Source organism: Danio rerio, chromosome 1, assembly GCF_049306965.1.
Source record: "Danio rerio strain Tuebingen ecotype United States chromosome 1, GRCz12tu, whole genome shotgun sequence".
NCBI classification, from domain to species: Eukaryota; Metazoa; Chordata; class Actinopteri; order Cypriniformes; family Danionidae; genus Danio; species Danio rerio.
In genome coordinates this window covers 61,241,159-61,268,812 of record NC_133176.1, presented here as the reverse complement: position 1 = coordinate 61,268,812, position 27,654 = coordinate 61,241,159, and the positions used below count along the sequence as shown (strand labels likewise).

Below are 27,654 nucleotides of genomic sequence, written 5' to 3'. Positions count from 1 at the left end.
CAAGGTATTGAATTTACAAATTCCAGTATCTTGACAACACTACACCTGTTAATCACTCTGTCCAACTGAACATGTTTGTAGCTTTGTATCACATTGGATGACAACTCACAATATAAAATAAATCATATTTTTTAGATTTGAAGACATGCAGAATATTACATTTTCAAAAAACATACAGAAACTGCAAATCAGGAGAGGAGATAGGAGGCTCAAGAGGTATGATATGGCTCATAACAGACTAGTAAATGAGAAGTGGGATAATTAATTAATGTTTTTTTTTTCCTTTTTGGTGTTACAAGTCACAAAGCTTCAAAATGTTAAGTTAAAAGTCAACAACAAAACTCTTTGGGGCTAAGCCCCTTATCCCTTTCGACCCTAGCAACGCCCCTGGTTCTCTGTTGCATTCATTAACAAATGAGTAGTACACATTATACACTTTACTATGTGGTTTAAAAACATGTTTATCATAAATTATTATCTACATTATTACTGGGAAGAAGTGCACCACAATAATACCAGTCTAGTTTTGAAGCAAGGGTAGCATTTCTTTTTTGTTCGGTCGATGAACTTACCATTAACATTCACTGCTACTGGGTATCTCAATGTTCATGTTAGGGTTGTTTTTACACTGGTATGAAAGGTTTTTGGATGAAATTTCAGAACTGGCTGCATTGCAAACATATTAAATTATACTCTTTAACTGTGGTCTCAATCAAAGTTGGTATATTTTTAAAGGACAAAGACCTAGAGTTTTTGGTAAATAACCTAATTATTCTAGCCAAACACTTCATTCAAAGATGCAAATTTGTAAAGGTGAAACCCTGCTTTAATGGATGGAGGAATGATCTGAAGATGTTCGTTAAGTCTCTTCACATCATGAGGAACAGAAATGCCCAAAAGTTTTCACAAGCCTTGGACTGGTTCTATTACTCGATTAAGACCATCACCCCACGCAGTCATTTACTCATTCACTTTTACTTTTAATGCTCTTTTTATTTTGATTTTAAATTTTTAATTAATGCACAAGATTCCCTTTCTCCAGTTGTTTACTTCTTTAATAGCTTGTGGACAATAAATAAACAAAAAAAAAAACAAAAAAAACATCTGCATTGCACTGCAAAAATCATTTTCTTACCTCTGTTTTTGCCTTGTTTTTAATTTAAACATCTAAACATTTTTAAATTAAGATGCATTTACTAGACAAGTAAAAAAGATTTACTTGTTTACAAAAAAAACGTCAAAACTAAGTGCGCTTTTTTCTAAAAACAAGCAAAATAACTTGCATAGGCAGATTATTTTGCTTGTTTTAGGAAAAAAAACTCCCTTAAATTTGACATTATTTAAAAAAATCAAAGCAAGGTAAGCTTTCCTGCAGTGTGTAAACCAGTCTCCAATACTGATTCATCAAAATAATACAAAAGCTACATATTTGTAATCACAAAACAAGTAAGATCTCATTTACACAAGGAGATATTGGAGTTTGGACGTCCTTTAGACATTAACAGTGGCATAATCGCATGTGTCTAATCCACCGGAAGTCCTGTCCGAAAGATGTGAAGCTGAAAACCTGACGGTGGAGTAGTTGAGATGATCAGAGGGGCTGCTGGGTAACTGTGCTACAGCATAAACAGAGACGTCCTGTTTACTGAAAGCAGGAGAGACTGAAGAGTAGATGGGGTTATTAAGAGAAGAGCTGATCTCTTCATAATCACTGACACCATGAGAGGCCTGAGGAGAAGAAATAAACACCAGAGGAAAAACAAATCATTTTATAATACTGAAGAGGACTAGAATCTATAACCATGTGGCACTGCACTGTATAAAATATCCGTAAATTAGCTGTTTTCCATATTCCTTGATTCATGTTTTTATTTATTTATGCTTTATTTATGCCTTTGAATTGCGCTATGGGGTCTTAATCTTTCTTTTGATAACTTTTAACCTTGAAAAGTTGTAAAAAGTGACTTTTATGAGCACGTGTAATAGTGTGCAGTGCTATATTGTCTGTGTTGGTGTTGTATATTACGCTCCTAAAGCCTTGAAATAAACTGCCAGTACATTTTCTGTAATTTTGATTTCTCTAGATATTATTTCTTATGCATTATATTATTTCAAACAACTAACATGTTAATAGAAGTCACTTTGTTAAACATCCTATAATGCAATTCACATCTGTAAATAAACCCAAAACACTAAATACTGATATTGTTATCTAACAGATATTTTTTACAGAGTGATGATGGGCAGTTGAATTATTATAAAACATGGCACACAAGAGAAGGTGAGGCGATAATGTGCATTGATGTGCATTATTTTACAGTAATGCAATGTACTGTTAATTATTCCACTCATATTACTCATACTCATACCTGTTTAGGGTCAATTAATCTGCTTAAACTACTTATACTATGCATTAATTTCCAATAATCTAATAGACATGTGTCAGTTTTTCCAGTTATATTACTCATACTGTGCATTATTTTCCAATAATTCAACAGACCAGAGTCAATTATTACCCTTATACTACATATTTATATATATATATATATATATATATATATATATATATATATATATATATATATATATATATATATATATATATATATATATATATGAATAATTCAATGAGCAGTAGTCAATTATTATGATTATACTACTCATACTGTACATTATTTTCCAACAATCTAATGAACCCAAGTCATTTATTCCACTCATATTACTCATATTGTGGATTTATTTCTAATAATTCAATGAGTTAAAGTCAATTATTCTGCTTATACTACTCATACTGTGCATTATTTTTCAATAATTCAATTGCTTAGGATCCATTATTCCACTTAAAGTACATTTTCTGTGCATTATTTTACAATAATTTAGCAGACCAAAGTCAATGATTTCCCTTATGCTACTCATATTTAGTTTTCTTTTTTATATTTCAGTGGGCTGGAGACAATTATTGCACTCATACTACTTATACTGTACATTATTTTCAATAATCCAATGGACCCGAGTCAGTTATTCTACTTAAATTACTCATATTGTGGATTAATTTCTAATAATTCAATGAGCTGAAGTCAATTATTCTGCTTATAGTACTCATACTGTGCATTATTTTTCAATAATTCAACTGACCGTAGTCATTTTATTACTCATATACTACTCATATTTATTTTTGTGAATAATTTAATGGGTTGGAGTCAATTATTCTGCTCATACTACTCATACTGTGCATTATTTTCCCAATAATTCAACAGACCTAAGTCAGTTATCTCAATTATATTACATATACTGTCCATTATTTTCCAATAATTCAACTGCTTAGGATCAATTATTCCACTTAAAGTACATTTACTGTGCATTATTTAAATATAATTCAGCAGACCAGAGTCAATTATTACCCTTATACTACTATAATATATATATATATATATATATATATATATATATATATATATATATATATATATATATATATATATATATATATATATATATTTAATAATCAGTGGGCTGGAGTCAATTATTGCACTTATACTACTTATACTGTACATTAATTTCTAATAATTCAATCAGCTGGAGCCAATTGTTCCCCTTACTCAAACTGCACATTATTTTCGAATAATTCAACGGACTGGAGTGAATTATTTAGCTTAAAGTACTATAAATGAAGATTATTTTCCAATAATTCAACAGACTGGAGTCAATCATTCCCCATATACAGCTCATTCTGTACATTATTTTCTAATATTTAAACAGATCTAAGTCAATTATTTTGCTTATACTCAAACTGCACATATATACACGTCAGACCGTTTTATTCTGGGTTTTTTTAAAGGATTTTATATGAAATGATCATTTTTGTGTTGTGATTTGCATCTGTTTACATTGAGTGCTCCTGCATTTGCCCTTAAACATAGTCGACCTCAACTAGTAGATAGTATTACAATAATTCAACTGCTTAGGATCAATTATTCTGCTTAAACTGCTCATACTGTGCATTATTTTCTGATATGATCTAATAACAAAGCCTTTTCTTGTGTTTTGATGTGATTTCTGACTGTTGTAGCAGTGAAATAACTCAAATCATTCAGCGGAGTGATATATAGCTGTAATGCGCTCTAAAGCTGCCGGAACTACTTCAGCTGTGTGTTTATCTGACAATAACCAAACACCTTAGAGTGCTCATCAGCCAATCAGAATCAAGCATTCGACAGCCCAGTAGAATAAATACAGCTGAGACTCACTTCTCTAGTTGTCTCCGTGTTTCCATTTGGCAGATTCTCAGGTTGGTAATAGATGTCATCTTTGGTCTGCGCTCCTGTGTAGTGACATAAGAGCTTATCAGTTTGTTTCAAATTGTATTAATTACAGCTTTATTACTGTTAAATCCCTTTCAAACAGTAGCCATGGTTTTACTATAGTAAAACAGTAATAGCAGGTGGCATGGTGGCTCAGTGGTTAGCACTGTGGCCTCACAGCAAGAGGGTCGCTGGTTTGAGTTCCGGCTGGACTGTGTGGAGTTTGCATGTTGTCCCTGTGTTGGAGTGGGGTTCCTCTGGGTGCTCCGGTTTCCCCCACAGTCCAAACACATGCACTGTAGGGGAATTGGGTATACAAAAACTGGGTTGCAGCTGAAAGGGCATCTTCTTTGTAAAACATATGATGGAATAGTTGGTGGTTCCACTGTGGTGACCTCTGATAAATAAGGGACTAAGCTGAATGAAAATGAATAAATGAAAACAGTAGTAGCAACAGTGCTTTGACTTTCATTTGCATAACCACACTTTTACTACAAAAAACATGGTCACTGGTCCCAATTAGCCACATTCTTTCTAGAGAGCCACGACCCCTTGTGGCCAGAAGTGCACATAACTATAGGGTCATTTTTGTGACACTGTACAACACAAGTGTCAAGTCCAGTTCCTGGAGGGCCGCAACTCTGCACAGTTTAGCTTTAACCCTAATTAAACACACCTGATCAAACTAATTGAGTCCTTCAGGCTTGTTTGAAACCTACAGGTAAGTGTGTTGAAGCAGGATTGGAACTAAACTGTGTAGAGCTGCGGCCCTCCAGGAACTGAGTTTGGACACCCCTGCTCTAAGGCATAGGTATCATACTGGATTCCTGGAGGTCCGCAGCTCTGTACAATTTTGCTCCAACCCTAATCAAACACAGCTGATCAACTAATCAAGGTGTTCAAGACTACTAGAGACTATTGAGCAGGAGTGAGTTGGAGGTGGTTGGAGCTAAACTATGCAGAGCTAAGAACCTCCAAGAATTTAGTTTAAGACCCTTACTGTAAGGGGTAGATGTAGACATGAATAAAACACAAGCCAAAGCCCTAGGGTTTTTGTGCAGCCCTTTTTAGATGTCAGCACTCACCGCCTCCCTCCAGCTGTTTACACCAAACTCAGCTTTACCAGAACTGTATGTAAATTACCTTAAATATAGTTCTGAGTTTGCTTAGTATAACCACTAGGTGGTAGGATTTGTCATTAATATCATTTGTTGTATGAATATTCTGATGCTTTCATTTCACCTGATTTTTGTGTACATCATACTTGTGAATATCACTGTAATAATGAGAGTTTTGTTTTGGTTTATCAGAAAAAAAAGTCAAAATTAAATGAATTTTTCTTTATAACAAGTAAAATAATAATAATATTGTATATTTTACTTACACCACGGATTATTTTGCTCTTTTTAAGGAAAAAACTCTCTAATATTATTATTCCCCCTTTGAATTTTTTTCTTTTTTAAATATTTTCCAAAATGGTGTTTAACAGATTCAGGAAATGTTCACAGTATGTCTGATCATATTTTTTCTTCTAGAGAAAGTATAACCACTAGGTGGTAGGATTTGTCATTAATATCATTTGTTGTATGCATATTCTGATGCTTTCATTTCACCTTTTTTTTCCCCAGAGAGTGCGTGCACCATGCTTGTGAATATCACTGTAATAATAAGAGTTTTGTTTTGGTTTATCAGAAAAAAAGGTCAACATTAAATGAGTTTTTCCTTAAAACAAGTAATATAAGATAGATAATATTGTTTATTTTACTTACACTACAGATTTTTTTGCTCTTTTTTTTAAAGGAAAAAACTCTGTAATAGTAATTTGTACTATTTATTTCTTAAAAAAAAAAAATAAAAAAAATTATATATATATATATATATACATACAGTTGAAGTCAGAATTATTATTCTGACTTATTATTATTATTATTATTATTATTATTATATAGATATTTCCCAAATAATGTTTAACAGAGCAAGGACATTTTCACAGTATGTCTGATAATATTTTTTCTTCTGGAGAAAGTCTTACTTGTTTTATTTTGGCTAGAATAAAAATGTTTTTAAAATTTTTTAAACACCATTTTAAGGGCAATATTATTAGCCCCTTTAGGCAATTTTTTTTCAATAGTCTACAGAACAAACCATTATTATACAATAACTTGCCTAATTACCCTAACCTGCATATTTAACCTAATTAACATAATTAAGCCTTTAAATGTCACTTTAAGCTGTATAGAAGTGTCTTGAAGAATATCTAGTCTAATGTTATTTACTGTCATCATGACAAAGAGAAAATAAATCAGTTATTAGAGATGAGTTATTAACACTATTATGATTAGAAATGTGTTGAAGAAATCTGCTCTCTGTTACATAGAAATTGGGAAAAAAAATAAACAAGGGTGAAAATAATTCTGATTTCAGCTGTAAGTGTGTTGAAGCAGGGTTGGAAGTAAACTGTGCAGAGCTGCAGCCCTCCAATAACTGAGTTTGACACCTGTGCTCTACAACAATAAATACTGTTTTTTCATTACTGTAAGGGGTAGATGTAGATGTAGACATGAATAAAACACAAGCCAAAGCCCTAGGGGATTTGTGCAGTCCTTTTTAGATGTCAGCACTCACCGCCTCCCTGCAGCTGTTTACACCAAACTCATCTTTACCAGAATTGTATGTAAATTACCCTAAATATAGTTCTGAGTTTGCTTAATATAACCACTAGGTGGTAGGATTTGTCATCAATATCAGTTGTATGTATTTTCTGATGCTTTCATTTCAGTTTGCATCATAGTGTGTGCACCATATTTGTGAATATTAGTTTAATAATCATTTTGCTAGCTGGAAAAAGTCTCAATTAAGTGGATTGTTCTTTTAAACAAGCAAAATGATCTGTAAGTGAGTTAAGTGGGGGCCAGCACGGTGGAGCAGTGGGTAGCACAATCGCCTCACAGCAAGAAGGTCGCTGGCTTGAGCACTGGCTGGGTCAGTTTCGGCGTTTCTGTGTGGAGTTTTTGTGGAAAATTGTTTATTTTACTTACATTTCTGACAGATTATTGTGCTTTTTTATGGAAGTCTCGCTTAATTTGGGTCATTTCTTAAAAAAAAAATATATATATATATATATATATATGGTTTATGTGGTTTATTCAGTAAAAAAAAAAATATATATTTTTGCTTGTCTGCAAAGCACTTCTTGATTTAGGACAAGAAACAAAACAAAAGCATCTACAGTAAGTAAGAAAAGCATTATTTTGCAGTGTTTAAATGAAACCTGAGTGCAGATGTTGTGCATACTGACTTGGTAATTAAACTTCTCTAAATGAAGCTAATCAGACCTGTGTTTTGACACTAAAGTCCAGCTTTACTATGGTAAATGAGAAAATAAAAGGTTTAAGTAAGAAAGTTACCTTTTTTCTTTTGTTTTCTCTTGAGGTACAGGAACAACGAGAGTCCAAACACCGTCAGCATCACTACGACCATCAGCATGATGAATGCTGTAAACCCTTAAGAAGCAGACAATGAAATCAGCATAATATGACCTATTTCTGAGGGAAAAAACTAAATAAATATTACCTAATGGTGTGTGTGATGATGCTGCATTGGTGGATGCATTTAAAAACATTGATATTGACGATGATGATGCAGATGATGAAGGTGTGACGGGTCTGCTGGATGCAGGATCTGCTGGTTTGCTGGTGTGAAATGAAGCAGTTGAGGTATTTTTAGGAAGTCTTGGCGCTGATGTGGCTAAAACAGAAATAATCATTGGGTTTATTGCATGACAAGACTGTGGTTTATTCAGTTATTGCTGATATAATAAGAATACAACTAGTTGAGATGCTTTAAGCAGTGTTTTTCTGTGCATTGAGCATGCATGTCAGAATATATCTGCACGGTTTGGTTTTAGTCTTATTTTGGCCCGAGATCACGTGACTCTTCACACTTCCCCTGACAGCTGTGAGAAACGCTTCATTAGTGTGAAGGGTGTGGCTATAATAGCACACTTACTGTATGTGTGAGCAGTAATCTGTTTTGTTTTTACAAGTTCTTTGCACAAAGAAACTTTAGTTCTGTCTTTAACATGTTATATTAGTATAATAAGTCTGGTGTGGTCTTACGTTCAGTAATGTGCAGATCTATGGCTGAAATCCATGTGTACTCTTGTGCTTGTTTCTCTGCAGCTCCACACCAGTATATCCCAGAATCCTCCTCTGTCAGATCTCTGATGTTTACAGTGAAAACTGTCTCAGAATCATCAGTCAGAGAGAATCGGCCATTAGTTTTTGTTTTTGATGAAACTTTGATGATGTTCTTACAGTCGGATGGGTCGCTTCCTTTGCAGAGGAATCTGATGAGTTCTTTCAGATCTCTTGTATAACTGCAGGTGATGCTCAGATGTTTTCCAGGTTCTCCAGAAACTCGAGACACTAAATCAGCAGAAACAACAGACACTGACTGTTTAAGCAGACACTGCTCTGAATAATAGCTGCTATTTCTGCTTTACATTCATCAGTTTGTCATGGCAGCTTCGCTTCGGAAAAAAATTAATAAAAAAATAAGGTCAAGACTCTGGTGTGACTCTGGAGTCAGATCTGAGTTTCAATAGTCATGTAAAAGCAGTCAGTAAATCAGCATACTATCATCTCAACAACACTGCAGGAGTTAGATGCTTTGTTCCAGTGAAAACTTGTTGATGCTTTTATCAGCAGCAGGGTGGATTACTGTAATAGACTCCCCACTAGCCTAGACAGTGGCCAAGACATTCAGACAACTGCAGCTCATTCAGAACCGATTCTGACCAGAACACTGGTCCTCAGGTCTTTACACTGGCTCCCAGTTACATTCAGAATAGATTTTAAAGTATTATTACTTGTCTATAAGTCACTAAATGGCCTAGGAGCTCAATACATTACAGATATGCAAACAGAATACGGTTTTTAGCAACTAACAGCGCCCCCTGCTGCTGGAATTAGCAGAAATGATCAGATGTGCTCCAGCATTAGGCACATTCACATCAAGACTGAACACACGTCTGTTTAACTGTGCATTGACTGAATGAGCCCTGTGCTACAGCCCACAGATCGCACTAATACAGTGTGTCTTTCTTTTCTTTTTCATTCTTCTATAACCTATTTTAACACTTTTTAATCAGTTTTAATCTGTTTTTAATCATTTTGATTATTTGTTTTTATTTTTCTTATACTCGTCTCTTTTATTCTTGTTTAAGTAAAGCACTTTGAATTGCTGCTGTGTATGAAATGTGCTATAGAAATACACTCTCCTTGCCTTATAAACAGTTATTTAGTGAACATGTAAAGTCAATCTTTTGAATCCCTGAATGTCAGCAGATACTTAACACAGACACACTTGATACACTTCATTGAACATCTATTATACACACAGACATCACTTTATTTTAGAAAAGACTCTATACTGTATAACTGCAGGTTAATTCTGTTTATCAACCGTCCACCCTGCACACAACATCTTAACTTCTCTAATTCTGACTGTAATGTAGTAATAAGAGTATCAGAAAGAGGAAGTTTTGAATGCTTTTTTAACAATGCATTGCAGGAGTCTGAGACCTGAAATGTTTTTCATTTTAATTAAATACGTAATAATTTAAGTAGATTAATTATGGTTTCCCTTTTTTTAACTATTTCTTAACAAATGAAACCGCATGCGTGTGGTGTGAGGAAGTGATGTGGGACAGCGTTTCTGTTGGTGCCTCATATCAGCATCAGCAGAGGAAACTGTGGTTTCTGTTCATCTCTCTGTCTTCACAACATCATAGAGTACACACACTCACACACACACTAAACTATGTATTTAAATAGTGTATATTAGTGTTATATAAAGGTTTCTATCTCTGTGTTTATTGCAGTAATTGATTAATATAACTGTATATTCTGACTTACCCTGTTTTATTTCCAGGTAAATCTCTGTATACTTATCAAAACTTCCAATTCCTGTCTTCACAGCACACCAGTATTTTCCTTGATCGTCTGTTCTGAGATCAGTGATGGTGATGGTGAAGATGTGAGCTGTCCTGTTATCAGTCAGAGAGAATCTCTTATCTACAGGTTCTGATCCAGATTCAACAGGAATGTCTTTATCATATATTGGGCATTCTCCTCTGCAGAGATATTTCTCCATCTCCTCATATTTAGCATTATATGGACACCTTATCTCCACTTTCCCTCCTTCATGTCCAGTGAAGGTCTTCATCTCAGAATACACCACTAAGAAGAAATAAAGACAGAAGTGCAGCTCAGTGCACACAAGGACCTGATTGAGAGCAGTCACTGCTCTAGAAACAGAATAAACTCTTACCTGTCATGAGGATCAGCAGAGTGAATATGAGCAGTTTATCTTCAGAGATGTGGATCATTCTGCTGTGTGTGTGTGTGCGTGTGCCTTGAGTGTGTGAAGCTGAAAGACAAACTTACAAAAGAGATCAACCTCTCTTTCTCTCACACACTTTTTTCACTCTCTCCTCCTCTCTCTGACGTGTATTGTGTTTTAGCAGGAGCGCCCTCTGCTGACCGCTACACTTAAATTCACCACTGAAATTAGTATATGCAGTATATAACTTACACGAATAACACATTTCAGCAATAATAGTACATTTTATCGTGTCCAACACTGGTTTCCAAAAGACAGCAGGCATTATTTAACAGTTCTGTACTGTTTAATCTCCACGCATGACAAGATGATGATCCAGTAGTAATGAACTGTCTGGCCAGTGTTTAAATTACCATACCATACCTTCATATGTTGTTCATCATAAAAACTGAGGAAATGAGAGAAACAGAAAGTGTGTCATTTATAAACAATCCATTATTAGTTAATTACACATGTCAACTTGGCATTCCTCCATCTACTCATTATAAACAATAGTGAGGAGGAAAAATCACATTTTAAAGGCAGCCTGTTTTTATTTATTTTTTTATTAATTTCATTAAAATGAAGTCGATAATAACCTAAAGTATGTTTGAATTCACAACAATTAATAACTGCAGTTTATCTTTATGCCTCAAGGTGTCAGTGTCTGATACATAATGATGATGTCATATTTCACTCATAAACACAAAGGCATAAAACCAGACAGATATCAAATAACCACTCATTAGTAACCACTGATCCTGTGATAACCTGTGATATCACTCGAAACACTCAATGAAGCTAAAATTATCCAATAGTATCTGGATGCAGCCTTTATGATGCAAGCTAAAAATGCATCACTCAGCGATGCAATGTCAGACTCAATGCACTCAATGGAGTGACGTCACTGTGACGGTTAGGGGTGGGGTTAGGTGGGCGCATTAAAAAGCATTGGATGCAGCTCAGATTGCACTGCACCGAGTCTGCAGCCAGACCCCTCTCAAGTAAATGTAAAAGGAACATTCATATTAATTAGCTTAATAAAAAAAATTAGATGTCATATTAACTTTTTTGGGATGATAACGCAATAAGGCAAGTAGAACAGATATCTGCAGCATGTGATCGGTAAATGTAGCTTGTGTGGACGCTACTGCGCCACTTGACTTAAATAATAGATTCGCTACAGAAATGTATTTGATTTATAAAGTAGCAACGCTACCGCCACACTACTGAAAAATATAGTTAGTAGGCTACTGAGAAAAAAAAAGCTATTAGATACTTAGCGACGCTACTGCAGATTTCAGTTGCTACCCATATCAAACACACCTGAACCAATTCATTAGAACCTGAACAGCACTTGATAATTACAGGCAGGTGTGTTTGATATGGGTTGCATCTGAAATCTGCAGGAAGGTGGCTCTCCAGGAACAGGGTTGGCCACCCCTGGACTAGAGGATGACACAGGACTGGATTTTCACTCCTGTCCTGTCCCACTCTCACAGAAAGAAATTTAGTTCCATCCCACTCCCAGACCAAAGTTTAAGAAATAATCCTGTCCCATCCCGCTCCTGTACTTATATATTGTCATATATATTTTCTCTGCTTTTATTATTTAGGTAATAGAAAGATTTTGATTTTATCTGCTCCCCATCCTGTTTTCAGCTGCTGAGTCCCAGTTTCTAGATTTTCTAGAGATCAGTTACAGTAAACAGCACATAGTTCACACCGTGTCTACAATAGTTTAATAAACCCAAACAGCACATGAGGCTGCATTTTACTCATTTATTGAAAAGTTTTGTTTTTTAATTAACATGTTAACAATTTTCATCCAATATGCACATAATGAAAGAGAGAAATGCAGCATGCACAATTTAAACATCGAATAAATATTGACACCCTTTGAAAAATAAAAAATAAGCAAATAAGCAGAAACAAAAGATGTATACACACACACACACACACACACACACACACACACACACAATGTTTGTATCTGCTTATTTGATTCAAATTAAAACATGTGGCTGTATGCATTATATGCATCCTCAATATATGAAAATAGTCAGTATGATTCTGGTTTTATAGAGAAAGTTGACATGAAAAATGAACAGCAAATATTCTAGTCCTCATTCCTCACCACCACACATGCAAACAATCATTCTTCTAGTTTCAATTTAATCCGGGGTCGCCATAGCGGAATGAACCACCAACTTATCCAGCACGTTTTACGCAGCGGATGTCCTTCCAGCTGCAACCCATCACTGGGAAACAGCCATACACACTCAGACACTACGGGCAATTTCGGGTGCTTTCACACTAGCACTTTTGGTCCGCACCCAGGATCGTTCGATGTCATAGTGCAGTACGTTTAGCTAGTGTCTTCTGAACTCGGGTGTGCACCCACAAACCGCACTCGAGTCCGCCTGAAAGAGGTGGTCTGGGGTATGGTTCATGTAAACTCTGGTATCGTATCGTACCAAATAACGGAAGTGAACCACCGACTGTACAACAAACTATAGTTTTCATTATGTTCATTTGTGTGTGTGTGTCTGTATGTGTGTGTGTCAGGAATCGTACCTTGGTGACAAGCATGATTGAGCCAGGGCAAACACAGTAATAATTTCTACTTGTCTCCTTCAAAAACAGCTTTTGCAGACACTGTGTGATGTTCTGAACGTGGACGTAAGTCGCTTTCTGTATGACCAAATCCAAAAGATTCAGTAAAAGCAGGACGACCGTGATATGTGGGCGTCTTTCCATTTTGGCGCTTTGCTTTCATGACCGTCACCTAGCAAGCTATAAACAGAATGGCAGCTCGATAACGCAAGCGGGCCAGGGTTCAGAAGGAAAAAAGACAGTGTGAACACAAGCCAACCGAGAAGATCAACCCAGGCTCATCGTGGAAACATAGCCCAGCAGATGTTTCTAGAGGCCACAAAATATGTCCCGGGAGGTACGAATTTGTGCAGTTTTTGTTTTCGCGAATCCGCGAGAGGCCGCTGTGTGCGCTTTTTCAAGTCTCAAACGCCTCTTGGGAGCACGCTCCGTTCGCGCCCACGCTGTTCTCACGCGAAAAGCCTCCAGAGGCCACTGTCGAGCGACCGTCTGTCCCAAACGTTGATTTACAAAAGCAAAAAAAAAAAAGCAAAAGCCCTCATCCGATTTTGACCGCCTTTTCGGGTTTCGCCGCATTCTCGCCCTGTCCTGAACTCATTCGTTTTTATTTTTTGGATTCTGTTTTTCATCTTACCTGAATTCTGGAACCGCTCTTCCCCGAACTCGATCCCAGTCGTCCTTGCCGCGGCCGGCAGCTCCTCCTCCTCTAGGCCTCCGCCCCTCCGAGGTAACATTGCGAGCTAAACGGACAAACTGGTTGCGGCGGGAAAGCCCTCCACACAGAGGCGAGCCATCACAGCCGGCGTTACACTGCCCCACAGCGTTCGCTCGAAAAAAAACAAAATTCGGCCACACGTACCTCCGGCCACTTAAATTGCAGTCTCTAGAAACATCCGCGGGGCTACATTTTCGGAATGAGCCTGGGTGGCAGAAGGTGGCAAGGGAGGACAATCAAACTTGGGTACGATCCAGGCAATAAAACCAACTGTGAAAGCACCCTTAGCCTACCCAATTCACCTCTACCGCATGTTTTTGGATTGTGGGGAAACTGGAGCACCCGGAGGAAACCCATGCAAATGCAGGGAGAACATGCAAACTCCACACAGAAACGCCAACTGACCCAGCCGAGGCTCGAACCAGCGACCTTTCTGCGGCAAGGCGACAGTGCTACCTACTGCGCCACTGCGTCACCTCAATTCGATTCATTAAATTTAATTTACTTAGGGTGAAAACACTGAACCTGTGATGGTTGTGAGCAATTTTGTCGGTCAGACGAGACTTAACAAGTGTGCCTTTTCAGATTGCTCGTCCCAGAATCAACTGGTGTACTTGACTAAGATTAAGCATGTTTTACAAGCAGCATACGGGGCGTACTATCATCATCGCAGTTTACTCTCATGAACTTCATTAATATTTCCATCCTGACTAGTTCTGTTAATGTCATGACCTCTGCAAAGAATTTTTTCACCACATCAATTTCTCCGCGGGTGTTAGCAAGCGATTGTGCAGTTAGTTTTAAATTGCGTTGCATTGTTTTCAACCCGGGCTCATTGTGGAAACGTAGCCCCGCGGACGTTTCTGCGGACCGCGATTTACGTCCCGGGAGGTACATATTGGAGCGTTTATTGTTTTCGCGGATCCGCGAGAGGCCGCTGTGCGTGCTTTTTCGCGTCTCGGGCGCCTCTCGGGAGCGCGCGCGTTCGCGCTCGCGCCGTTCTCACGCGAAAAGCCGCCGGATCGGAAAAAAAAAAGCAAAAGCCCTCGTCTTCGATTTCGACCGCGTTTTCGGATCCCGCCACGTTCTCGCCCTTATTTTTCGGATTCCGTTTTTCGTCTTACCTGATTTCCGAAACCTGCTGTTCCCCGGCCTTGATCCCGGTCGTCGTCCACCGTGGCCGGCTCCGGCTCCGGCTCCTCCTCCGGGGCCTCCGCTCCGCCGACGCAACGCTGTGAGCTAAGCGGACAAACTGATTGCATCGGGAAAGCCCTCCACTCGGAGGCGAGCCGTCGGCCGGCGAGCGCGAACAGGAGGGGCGGAGCGGCACCACACCGCCCCGCAGCGTTCGCTCAAAAAAAAACAAACGCGGCCTTTACGTACCTCTGGCCACGTAAATCGCGTTCTCCAGAAACGTCCGCGGGGCTACGTTTCCAGAATGAGCTTGGGTTGATTGTATTCGTATGAAAAGGAAACTACAAAATGGCAGTGCATTTTTTTATGTTGCCATTTTCCTATTGGTTGATTCCTGCTCCCCATCTGCTCCCGTAAACTATTTTATCCTGTACTGTCCCAATCCCATGATTAAAAGCAAAGATGACTCCAATCCCACTGAAATCCCGTGACCCGTGCGATTCCCAAAAAAATACCATCCTCTACTTCGGATTTAAAAACCTCTGTTTACGGTATCGGACAGATGGACACAGATTCGCCGTCCACTCTGAATGCTGCATAGAGAGGCTGTGTGAAAGGCATGAGGAAGGTGTACAAGTGTGTGAGTGTGTCAAAGACGTGGTAAAAGGACAAAACACCAGCGGTTGTGTCCACATACACACCCACTCTCTTACATGAGCCAGAGGATGGAGATTTCACAGTAATATCTTCTTCAGCGTGTGAAACATGTGTGCGACTTCCACACGTAATCTTCCATGAAATGATGTTGTTTCCAAGCATGCACCTGCCATACAAAAGATCATCAGGTTTCCTCGGGATGCTTTCATACGCCACACCGACCGTGCCTTCCTGACCCGTCCATTCAGTCTCCCAGTAACAGCGTCCGGACAGACTCTCTCTGGACAGCACTTGATGATGCTCTTCAAATCTCTCCGGATCATCAGGATACGGCTGTTTCTCTTTTAGAGTCACCTTTCTGTCTCCGTCAGAGAGAAGCAGATGAACGTGAGCTGTGTTTGGATTCAGAGTGAGATTGAATGCATCTGTGAGACAGAAAACACTTCTGTTATTGCCTCAGACAGACACTTGTAGAATACATGATTGATTGAGAGGGATGATGATAAACCTACACTTCACTATCCCGGGTTTCATCAAGTGGTCACCCATAGGATCAGTTCTACAGGGGGAAAAGAATATGAATAATAATAATGATAATGTAATAAATCAACATTTGTATACTATCTATCCAATAATATTACTGAAACTAATATAAATATCTAATTAAATAAATAAGCATATTTGCATAAGTAAACAAATAGACCGAATGATGCAAAATCTCTTCCTAGGGCGTACTCACACTATGTACAGTTGCCTTGAACCGGGCTGAAGCTTGCTTGTACCACATCCATCTCCCCTGACGGCCCGCACCCACATTGGAGGGCGCACAGTGGACATTTTTTTGTAGTTACATGACTTTAGGGGTTTGGGATGCAGTGACACACAGTCAAATATTTCCCAGAACAGATCAGCCACTTTTGACCCTCATAAACAATCATAAAGCTCTCGTGCTGCAGGAATTTGGAGGTTTGCTGAAGGTGCAGCTGTTGTGCAGTGAGGGCTTTACTTCTTTATTAAACTACGACAGTGTGCGTTCATCGAATAATAAGAATGATTGATAAATCCATATTAAACAGTCCCTTAAAAGTCACGTTTCGTCTTCAGTTTCGGGCTCAGGCGCGCTTTGCACTCACACTAAAAGCGTACCGCGACTGATCCCAAATGAACCACGCTCTGGCACACCCCTTACAACCACGCCTGAGCCTGATTCAGAGCACACACACTTCTTAAACGATCTGGAAAACGGGCCTGTGCACGGTTCGGATAGCATAATGTGGATACGCCCTTACTTAATATTTCTGTCTTCTTTCTAGTCCAAATACCCCAAAAATTCTGTGTATTTCATGTGGATTCCTATTCATTAGATATTAATTAAACATTCAACATACTTGAGTGTCTTCAGTTTACAGTGTGGATCCTCCAGTGTGTGTTGGAGCAGCTGGACTCCTGATTGTCCTGGGTGATTGTAGCTCAGATCCAGCTCTCTCAGGTGTGAGGGGTTTGAACTCAGAGCTGAAGATAGAAAACCACAGCCTTCCTCTGTCACCATACAGCCAGACAACCTGCAGAGACACACACACAGATTGCCATTAGACATCAACAAAATTACTTACTGACTGTACATTAACTTTCATATGTTCTTACACACCTCAGTATCTTTAGTTTACAGTTTGGACTCTTCAGTCCATCAGAGAGCAGCTTCACTCCTGAATCCTGCAGGTCATTGTTACTCAGGTCCAGCTCTCTAAAGACCGAATTGGAGCTCAGAATCGTGGAAAGCTGCTGACAACTCATTTCAGTGAGGTTACACCAGCTCAACCTGCATAAAAATTAAGCTCTTCTATCATCTCACTTACTAACTGATTTCTTCAAACTTCTGTAACGCTAAGTATCATCAATACTTTCCTCAAGACTTGAAGTCTTTTCTCTGTGTTCTCCATCCCTTGTAGGAGCTTTTGGAGTCCTGAGTCCTGCAGATCGTTTCCGCTGAGGTCGAGCTCTTTTAGACGATGTGAGATACTCTGAAGTGCAGAGACCACCTGCATACAGCTGTCCTGCCCTAAATGACACCCGGCCAACCTGAAGGAGCATAAACCAGAGACATTTGTAATTATATTTGCAGTGTAGAGTGACAGCTCTAGTGACAGTTTTTCTCAACACTTATGGAATTATTTGCATCCGTCATTGGATTTTGCAGTGAAAATACACAGAAAATATAGTGAAATGTTCTAGCGATGCACCGATATGGAATTTTCAATCACTCTTTAGATCTGAAGGCTGGTAGTCGATATGATAGCTGATAATAATTAGATTAAAAGAGCCCCTATTTTGCATTAAAAAGGTCATATTTTGGTTTAAGAGGTCTCTAACAACTTGCTGATATGAGTGTAAGGTCAAAAAACACTTTCATTGTCTTATAATCTGCATTTATTTTTACCTAATCATCCCAGCGGCTCCCATATGAATCGTTCGGCGATTCATTTGTTGCCAAAGCACTCCTTAGCCAAAGCTAATCTGCGCTGATTGGTCTGATGAGCCAGTCTGTTGCGATTGGTCAACTGTGTTCAGCAAAAGACCGAGAGAAAAGCCCACCACGACTATGAAGTAGCAGCCAGAGAGTATATGAGAGCCCAATGCAGGAATGCAATAAATGAATGCAGCTAAACACCAAAATATTGCTCTACTCTTAACCCTAACCCCAAGTAATAACAAAACACATTCAGTATTAATCCACACAGCGGCAAAAGCTGAACTATTTTGAATATTGACCGTGCCGTACGTGTGAGGAACAGCTAATGGTGGCCACAGCAAAGGCAAACAGCAGAGGATCGCCAGTCCAGAAACGCACTTAAAATCAGCAAAAGAAGAAGCACGTGTCACGTTTTTAACATGGTTTTGGACGTGATATGTGAACAGCCCCATACAGATTTAATCTGAGGGATACATCTATAATAGATACGTGATCACAAGCCATGCTTAGCGATTACAAGTTACAACACACAATTAAACACATATTTTGCAAACTACACAAAATGAGTTGTAACCCCGCCAGTTCTACACCACCCAACCCGCTCCGAGCTGGTTTCGAACCGGCTACCTTCCGCATGGGAGTCGGGTGCTCTACCAAGGAGGCTAAAGACCATGGCCTCTAGCGTCAGTCGCTAGAGCACCTTTTAGAGGTCAGAGGAGTGAGGTTTACCTGCACAGCACACACTAGCTGACCTCCATTACACTCACCCCCCTAAACCTCACTCCCATCCAGGTCACGTCACCAATGTAACCCCGCCGGTCCTACGCCACCCAACTCGTTCCGAGCTGGTATCGAACCTACGACCTTCCGCATGGGAGTTGGGTGCTCTACCAAGGAGGCTAAAGACCATGGCCTCTAGCGTCTGTCGCTAGAGCACCTTTTAGAGGTCAGAGGACTGAGGTCTACCTGCACAGCACACACTAGCTGACCTCCGTTACAGAGGCAACAATTTTAATGACATTTACATGTCATGATCTGGAGGAAGAAGAAACTGGTCCATATGAACTGTAACAGTTACTGACAAAGTCTGACAAAGTCCCATACATAATAGTCTCTGCTGCTCCTTCAATAGCAAATTGCCAGCGAATCCCGCGCTGCAGCGTAGGTTATTGTGTCAATCATTAGAAAATTTACAGGAACAAACACAGCACTAGGTTTGATATACTGTGGTATTGTTGTGAAAATTTACTTTAACCCTTTTTTCCCAGCAGCCAGGGCCGGCGCGTCCATGGAGGGTGCCAGAATAGAGAGAGCGGCGTTCGTGACAATCCCCCCACCGCCCCGGTCCTCGCTGTCGTACACGCAATCCCACCCCGCTCTCTCGTTTTCATTTTCAGTTTGAGGGTGGCATGATCATCTTTTGCCTAGAGCTCCAGGTCAGTTTGCTCCAGCCCTGCCCGCAGCCGAATCTCAATATGTCAGTGACTGATCATCTTCGCATCATGATCAGTCCTGTGAGCCCCCACATCTCTGCTAGTGTGTGGAGGAACTGGAAGTACATATCTGGTGATGTACAGTACAGTATTGACGTCGATGCGATCAAGCAAAAGATCTAAACCCAACTCGATTCGTTTATTCGACTCGGAGTAAAGTATTTCGCTAAAGAATCAATAGCTTTAAACAAGGTGCACTTTCAGATGTAAACCTCAGCTGGATGTTTTCATTCACTTAGAGCTGTGTTACTCATTGCATGAAGATCATTCTCAAAAACCCACCCTAGTAGCAAAGAATTCTAGCCCAGATTTGGCAAAAAGCTGGCACAGCAGGCATTCATCTGGTACTGGCATACAGCATGTGGGCCAACCATGGCCTGGGTTTGGCAGAGGTGGCACCGTCTATAATGCGGCACACAAGATTTGGGCCAGATGTAAAACGTAGTATTTGGCGAAGATTTTAAAAATTGATTGTGGGCCACGTGAGTTTGGCCAGTCTTGACCCACATTTACAATACATAAAAATAATTTTTGATTAAATAAATCAATTCTACCAATTAGGTCACTGAGAAAAAACAAGGCCCATAGTGTGCTTAAAGCGCAATGCTTCATTGGTTTATTAATTTCATTGCAATCGTGACACACCAACCTTACTGGCCCAGTTCAGGCCCAGTTATGAGTTATTAACTTGGCTGAGACTTGGCCCAGATATGGTCTGTGTTTGGCCCTTGTCTGGAAGCCAGATTTGGTCCAGTCATGTACCGTAATTCACTGCGGCATGTGGGCCAAGCAAAACCTGATTGTGTGGGCCAGAGCTGGGCCAGAGAAATTTTGCTATATGGGCATAGTAGGGGCTCTTTAAAAAAAAGTTGCTCATGATTGTTGTTTTTATTTAGAAAATTTAACTTCAGGAAAGTTTGAACTGTTCTCTGAACTTTATCAACTGTTTATAAACAACTATGAACAATTTCTTTTATAAAAATAAATCTACTGTCTGACCAAAAAAAATTTTAATTAATTGAATTATGAATATTGCATAAATAAAGCAACCAAGGTAATGAACAATAACCAAAATCAAAATACCCGAACAAATCAAGCATGCGAAGGGGTTCAGAAAGAGTAATTTATCAGTCTAAAGATATTGGGATAAATATATCAGACCGATAATGTTAACATAATAAAATACCATGTGTTGGCTGATATTGCTATGGCCAATCATTGCACTTGTAAAATCCAGTAGGGACTGATAAACGTTTGTATATTAGTGGAATGGTAATAACCTGAGGCTCTCCAGGTGACAGTGTGGGCTCTTGAGTCCAGCACACATCACGTTCACTGCCGCCTCCAGACTGTAGTTGTAGCTCAGGTCCAGCTCAACCAGAGGACAGTTCTCCAGCTGTAGAGCCAAAGCCACTGTTTCAAAGCATGTTTCTGTCAGTCCACAGTCTGAAAACCTGAAAACAGATCACAACAAAGAGAACTTAAAAAGTAAGCTTGAAAAAGCACCTTTAGAAACACTCTAAAAACCCTCCTCACTCCTAATTTTGGCACGTAATTCTCTGAGCACAAACAGTTCCTTTGTATAATCAGCACTTGTTGTCTGTATTGCATTTTCTTGTTGAGTTGCTGTATGCTTCCTCAACTGCAAGTTGCTTTGGACAAAAGCATCTTCCAAATGACTAAATGTAAAGGCCGCTGAACATGCGGCATTTGTCACAATAGCTTCTTCAGCATATTCACAGCAAATACGCCACCTGGAGAAAATTCACCTCTATTTGCATGCTTGTATTGTCTTTGTATGTAATCTAATTTAATGCATTTAGCGCAAACCCAGCATAACGATTTAGGAATAATTATCTGGGTCTACTTACAGGGCCTTGCGGCTGCATCTCACGGCTGGCACGAGAATCCTGCATCCCGCATATGTTTTGTTGAACAACTTTGGGTTGAATTTGTCCAGCACTTCCTGTGACATCAGAAGCACATACACCAGCGCTGAGCAGTTTGATCTGGACATGACTTTTGGCCGATTTGTCTTTGACCTCAGATATTTCATGATTTGTTGGTACAGGGTTCTGTCCTGCAGTTCCAGGATGCAGAAGAAGTGGTTGATAGATTTATCTGGGCATTTGTCATTGTTTTGCAACTGCTTGAGGTACTGAACGGTTTTACTGATGCTTTGTTTACTGTTCTTTGTTTCGTTCAGGATGCCGATAAGTAGCTTCTGATTGGACTCGAGAGAAATGCCCAGCAGGAACCGCAGAAAGAGATCAAAATGCCCTCGATCGCTCTTCTCCGCTTTATCGATCGCCTTCCTCAGCAGAACGTGCAACAGCTCCTTCTGTTTTGGACGTGAATCCTCCAGGAAGAACATCAGGTCACTATCTGTCAAGTTCATGTCTTTTTCCAGCTCCAAGTAGCAAAGAAACACATGCAGCGCAGCAAGGAACTCCTGCACACTCAAGTGTATGAAGTAATACACCTTCAGCTCATGCAGGACAGAGTCTTTCTTGAAGATCTCAGTGCACAGTCCTGTGAACTCTTCATCTGCGTTAATGCCGCATGCTGCCAGATCCTCCCGGTAGAACATGACGTTCTCTTTCTTCAGCTGTTCGAACGCCAGTTTGGCCAACTTAGAAATCATGTCTCTGTTTGAACCCAACAGCTCTGTTCGATCCCGTATCAGTTTTTCATCATACTTCTGGTTCTTGATGTTCATCTGTATCAGCAGGAAGTGGATGTACATCTCAGTGAGGGTGGAGGGAATGTCCTCCCCTTTGTTCTTCTGGAGAATATCCTGAAGAACGGTGGCGATGATCCAGCAGAACACGGGAATGTGGCACATGATGTAGAGACTGCGGGACGTCCGGATGTGGGAGATTATCCTGGAAGCTTGATCTTCATCTGGGACCTTTTTTCTGAAGTACTCCTCCTTCTGCTTGTCAGTGAATCCGCGCACCTCAGTGAACAACCCGACATGGTAGGAAGGGATCCGATTGGCCGCTGCGGGTCGTGAGGTCACCCAGATGAGAGATGAGCGAAGCAGCCTTCCTTTGATGAGGCTTGTAAATAAACCATCGATGGATGCGCAAGAATGGACATCGTCCACTGAACTAAGGTTAAAGTTCAAATCCAGGCGACTCTCATCAAGCCCATCAAAGATGAACAGCAGTTTGCATTTTTCATAAAACGGTGTCGTTTCCACGCCAGTGATGTCAGGGAAAAGTTTCAACAGAAACTTGTGAAGACTAACATCTCCATCTTTTATCATCAAGTTAATCTCTCGAAATGGAAGCAGAAACATACAGTCCACATCCAGATTGGCTCTTCCTTCAGCCCAGTCCAGGATGAACTTGTTCACAGAGAACGTCTTTCCAATGCCGGCGATGCCTTTGGTCAGAACAACGTTTCCCTTGTCCTTCCCCCTCAACAAATTGAATATTTCATTACAGTCGATTGGTTTGTCCTCAGATCTTGGCATCTGCAAGGCTAGGTCAAACTTCTGAACCTCGTGTTCTTTGCAGACGTCTGTCATGTCCCCTTCAGTAATGAACAGCTCGGTGTACACTTTGTTGATGTCTGTTTTGTTGTCTTTCTTGCCTTCAAACACATCTACACTGGCCTTTATGCTTTCCTTGTGTTTTTTGAGGACTTCTCCTAAGAAGTCATCATCTAGAAATCAAAAGCACAAGAATTGTTGTGACTTTAGCTGAATTGTTGTAGACATTGATACAATTATGTAAATGTGAGTCCAACCCTTTTTTTTTTTAAGATTTGCCAATTGATTTTGTACCTTCTTTTTGGGACATCTGTCCTTTGAGTGGATTGGGTGAAAAAGCTAAAGTAAGTACACAATTTGTAAACACAAATATATTTATCTATTAAAGTGCTAACAAAGCAAATTCATGCAGACTGTAGGCAGGTTAGGATGGCAAGCTTTTCTGGAGAAATAACCAACCTGGTCTGAAAAAAATGTCACTGTAAATAAATGACTCCAGGTCAATAGGAGGAAAATATGGAACAATGAGGCCACGAGTCCATTGAAGGGTTTTTGCACAGCAAAAAATGGCAGCAGTCTTCAAAAAAACTGAGCTGTAAGTGCTTCTCCAACTGTCAGAGCTTTAAAAATGGCAAAGTGCTCAGCACTTTTTGTTAAACGTCTCACCATGTTGCCAGCTTTGTAAAACAACATGGCAGTCCCATTGACAACAACAAAAAATGCACTCAGCTTGGGAAAAAAAGCTCCACTGGACATATAGCCCTAATCACACTGGATTGATTTTTCATGGTGAGAGCCACCTTTTTAAAATGGGTTTCTATTGGCACATGCTGTTTATGTGTGCTGGGTGCATCATGTTGCTCTGTGTTTTTGACAGAGTGCTCTGTGTGCCTGCAGTTGCAAAAAGTCCCCTGATGTCATGTACTCCAGCATCAAGACCATTGATACAGTGGTTCCTTAGCTACATAAAAAGCACAGCACACTGCTCTTTTCTCAAGTCAACAAAATGATGCAGTGCCTCTCACTTTATCAGAACTGAAAAGCGGTGTGATCAGTCCTCAAGAGTTTGTTTACATTTTCAACTATAAGCAGAAAACTTTAGGCCATTTGCTTTTGGGTTTCTGAAAATAAAACTTTAAAACTATTTTCAAATATCTAATATAAAACCATATAACCTTACAGTTTCATTTTCCATTTTTGGTAAAAAGTTTCCATTTTAAAATGGATTGTTAAAACTTTAAATACAGAAATAAATTAGAAAGTGCTACAAAATGAAGTTAAGTTTTAATAATACTAAAAAAAATAACATAACTGAATTTTGGGAGACACTAAACAAGCCCAGAGTCACCTAAGCAAACTTGGAAACTCTGTTATTAACCATATTATACTGTAGCTCACACTGCAAACAAGCAAAGCAACCTGCCAATGGATTAGGCAAAATAACCTTATGTCAAAAGGAAAATGTTATTTTGCTTATTTCATTGGCAGATTGTTTTGCTTGTTTTACGAAAAAAACTCACTTAATTTTGACATATTATTTATTAAAACAAGCAATGTTCATTATCTGTCCTGAAATTGCTTCTTGAATTAATAATTGTTATATATTTGGACTAGAAACAACCCAGCTAACAAATTTAGGTTGTAAGAATGTTCTCTTAACGTTATCTGTAACGTTCCAAGAATGTTGAACTATCCAGTTTGCTTAATGTTGCTAGAACGTTTTTTATGGTTAGGATAACGTTGTTACAATGTTTGTAAAACCAAAATTTCCACCAAAATATAACGTTCTAAGAACGTTTTCCATCAACATTATGACAACGTTTTTGAAGTACAAATAAAGTTCTGAAGACGTTCCGAGAACTTTGTTCTAAGAACGTTTTTTACAACGTTACAAGAACGTTAACGTTATGAGACCCTTCTAAAAACAATCTATTGATAACGTTTTGTGCTAACATTTCCCCAACTTTTAAAGAACGTTAGTGAATGTTCTGGGAACGTTTCCTCTTAGCTGGGAAGACAAAAAGTAAGAAAAGCATTTTTTTTTGCAGTGTGTAAGTCTCCATACTGATTCAAAATAATACAAAAGATAAATATCTAAAAATCACAAAACAAGTGAGATTAAACCTAAAGCTTTTTCAACCTTTCCGCAGATTCAACTCGAGACGATCTGCACGCTCGTTCTGCTTGATGCTGCGCAGAGCCTGTACAGCGATTTTCCCAGCATCCTTGCTGTAATGCTGCACCATACAGTCCACCACATCCTGACGGTCCTTATTCTCCAGCTTTCCACGAGGAATGGGATCGACGCCTGGTTTCACACCCATCCACAGCTGCCTGGTGAACTGTTTGAGCTCTGCCTCCACAAGTTCCTCAAGCATATCAGTCATCAACCTGTTCATGGCCTCCATTTTCTGTTACTAGGAGAAAAACAATCAATGTGGGTGACATTAAAGTATACAATGAAAATCATCCCCTTTAACCCTTGTGTATTGTCCCAATTGACTCCCCTTTCATGATGTTAGTGGCTGCTTTTGCCCCATTGACTTCCACTTTAATGACATTTTTTGATTGCAAAAGCCATGACATCGCATGATCATGCATTCTTGATTGTAGCCCCAATTAGACACACCTGAACCAGCTAATCAAGCTCTTTCTATGTGTACAAGAAACTTTCAAACAGGTATATTGAAGGAAAGTGAAGCTAAAATATGCACACCATGCGCCCTGGGAACGAGTTTGGGCTCGCCTGCTTTAGATACTGTAGGCCTGTGTAAATAAGTGTCTGTCTTTTATATGGAGTTCAGTGGAGTAAAAACAGCAGAGTATAGTGTGTGTGTGTGTGTGTGTGTGTGTGTGTGTGTGTGTGTGTGTGTGTGTGTGTGTGTGCAGAAATACACTTACTGTGTTTACTATGTTCTGAGAGCTGAGGGGATGATTTAGATTTTCTCAGACATGTCAAGGTAAGTGTGCAGCGGTCTCTTTAAAAGGCATTTTACCAAAATATGTGTCAAAATCAGATCTGTCAGCAAAAATCATCACACTTGCTGAAACACAGAGGAGGTTCTGGCCAAATTAAAACTCAAATCACCCCAGAGTGAATGAAAATGACTCCAATAACACAAAGGTTAAACGCTCAAAAAATAAACGTTCGAGGACATTAACCCTTTCAAAAGGTACACATTTGTACATGATTTCTGGTTTTATGTTTGGGGTGGGAGATTGGCAAATAATTGAGATGTAAATGCAGTCAGACAATACAAACATCTCCAAGAGAAAGACCGCTTTTTTTTTGTCAAGTGATCGTTATCTTTTTGCTAACTGACTTGGATCAGGTTTACCTACAGTAAAAGTGCTGCTTTCAGTTTTGCTTCAGGCTAATGGTGAAAAGTCGCTTCTGAAAAAACAAGTTGTGATTCGTTTAAACTATTTGCATTCGTGGAATACAGTCCAGACTGTATTAATATTTTGATTTAAATACGTTTCTTCTGGTCACCAAGTCACGCAAGGCATGCAGGCTGTATATCAGTTCATGTTAAATTAATTAACTTAAAAATGTACATTTAACTGCTGTGATGGAAAGTTACATTCAAATAATTTCTTGACGATCACATTTGTACTATATTATTGATCTTATACCTCGAAAACATCTTAATTCGTGAACTTTCCAAACCTGTAAAGCAAGCTAAATAGCATTTCTACTATAAAACAAAGCAAATGAAAATAGACTAATCTGTAAATAATGTGCAGATCGATACGTAATGTAATATTATATGTATATATTATATGTAATGTATAATAATGTATATTTTTTTATTCATGGACAGTAGCTGAAGTAAAAGTACAAGTACTGTTTTGTTTCCTTCGCACTGTAGGCTTACACTCCTGCAGACGCAGCCTAGAGAAATATTTCACTATCTTTGTTTATTAATTATTATTATTATTATTATTATTATTATTATTATTAGCTTTATAGAAAAATTAGATTCTGTAATTTCTCTTCTGATATGAGTTTACTTAGCCTAACGTTACTCGAAATTCACTGTAACCTGAAGTGGAGACCAAAACGGTGGTATTTTGTTCAGATGTTTATTATTATTTTAAACATGCTTAAATATTAACCTTGTCAAAGACTCTAATATTATCATCATGTTTATTCATGACACAAACGGCAGCGGAAAATAGCGGAAGAAACGAGCGAACAACGGAGTTTAAACGGCAAACAATTAATAATGCATGCATTTTTATTATTAATCACACTGATGGCGTTTAGTCGTTTAAAACTTGCAGCATGGCGGATGCGAACAGCATTATAACTGTAATTTGGTTCTACAAAACATTAAAAGTTTTACTCACCCGGAAACCTTTCTACCAAACAGACGGCTTTC

The 27,654-nt window shown here is 39.0% G+C and overlaps 2 protein-coding genes across 3 annotated transcripts; both read right to left on the bottom strand.

The window, feature by feature from the left end:
* Positions 1–1,370: 1,370 nt before the first annotated feature.
* On the bottom strand, positions 1,371–12,593 carry si:ch211-114l13.12. 2 transcript variants are annotated; one of them, XM_073908365.1, is made up of 8 exons: positions 10,635–11,384; positions 10,220–10,543; positions 8,618–8,728; positions 8,420–8,542; positions 7,875–8,048; positions 7,709–7,804; positions 4,248–4,321; positions 1,371–1,728 (listed from the first exon to the last, which is right to left on the bottom strand). In XM_073908365.1, the coding sequence occupies exons 1-8, from the start codon at positions 10,690–10,692 to the stop codon at positions 1,492–1,494; spliced, it is 1,197 nt and encodes a 398-aa protein (XP_073764466.1). In that variant the 5' UTR covers positions 10,693–11,384; the 3' UTR covers positions 1,371–1,491. The 2 variants fall into 2 exon arrangements, with proteins under 2 accessions (XP_073764466.1, XP_003197821.4); XM_003197773.7 differs by having other exon boundaries at positions 8,420–8,728; positions 10,635–12,593.
* On the bottom strand, positions 12,454–27,654 carry nlrp3 (NLR family pyrin domain containing 3). Its single transcript, XM_068222147.2, has 9 exons — positions 27,623–27,654; positions 25,410–25,686; positions 21,642–23,442; positions 21,051–21,224; positions 17,715–17,886; positions 17,456–17,628; positions 17,196–17,369; positions 16,320–16,366; positions 12,454–16,232 (listed from the first exon to the last, which is right to left on the bottom strand). The coding sequence occupies exons 2-9, from the start codon at positions 25,675–25,677 to the stop codon at positions 15,697–15,699; spliced, it is 3,345 nt and encodes a 1,114-aa protein (XP_068078248.1). The 5' UTR covers positions 25,678–25,686; positions 27,623–27,654; the 3' UTR covers positions 12,454–15,696.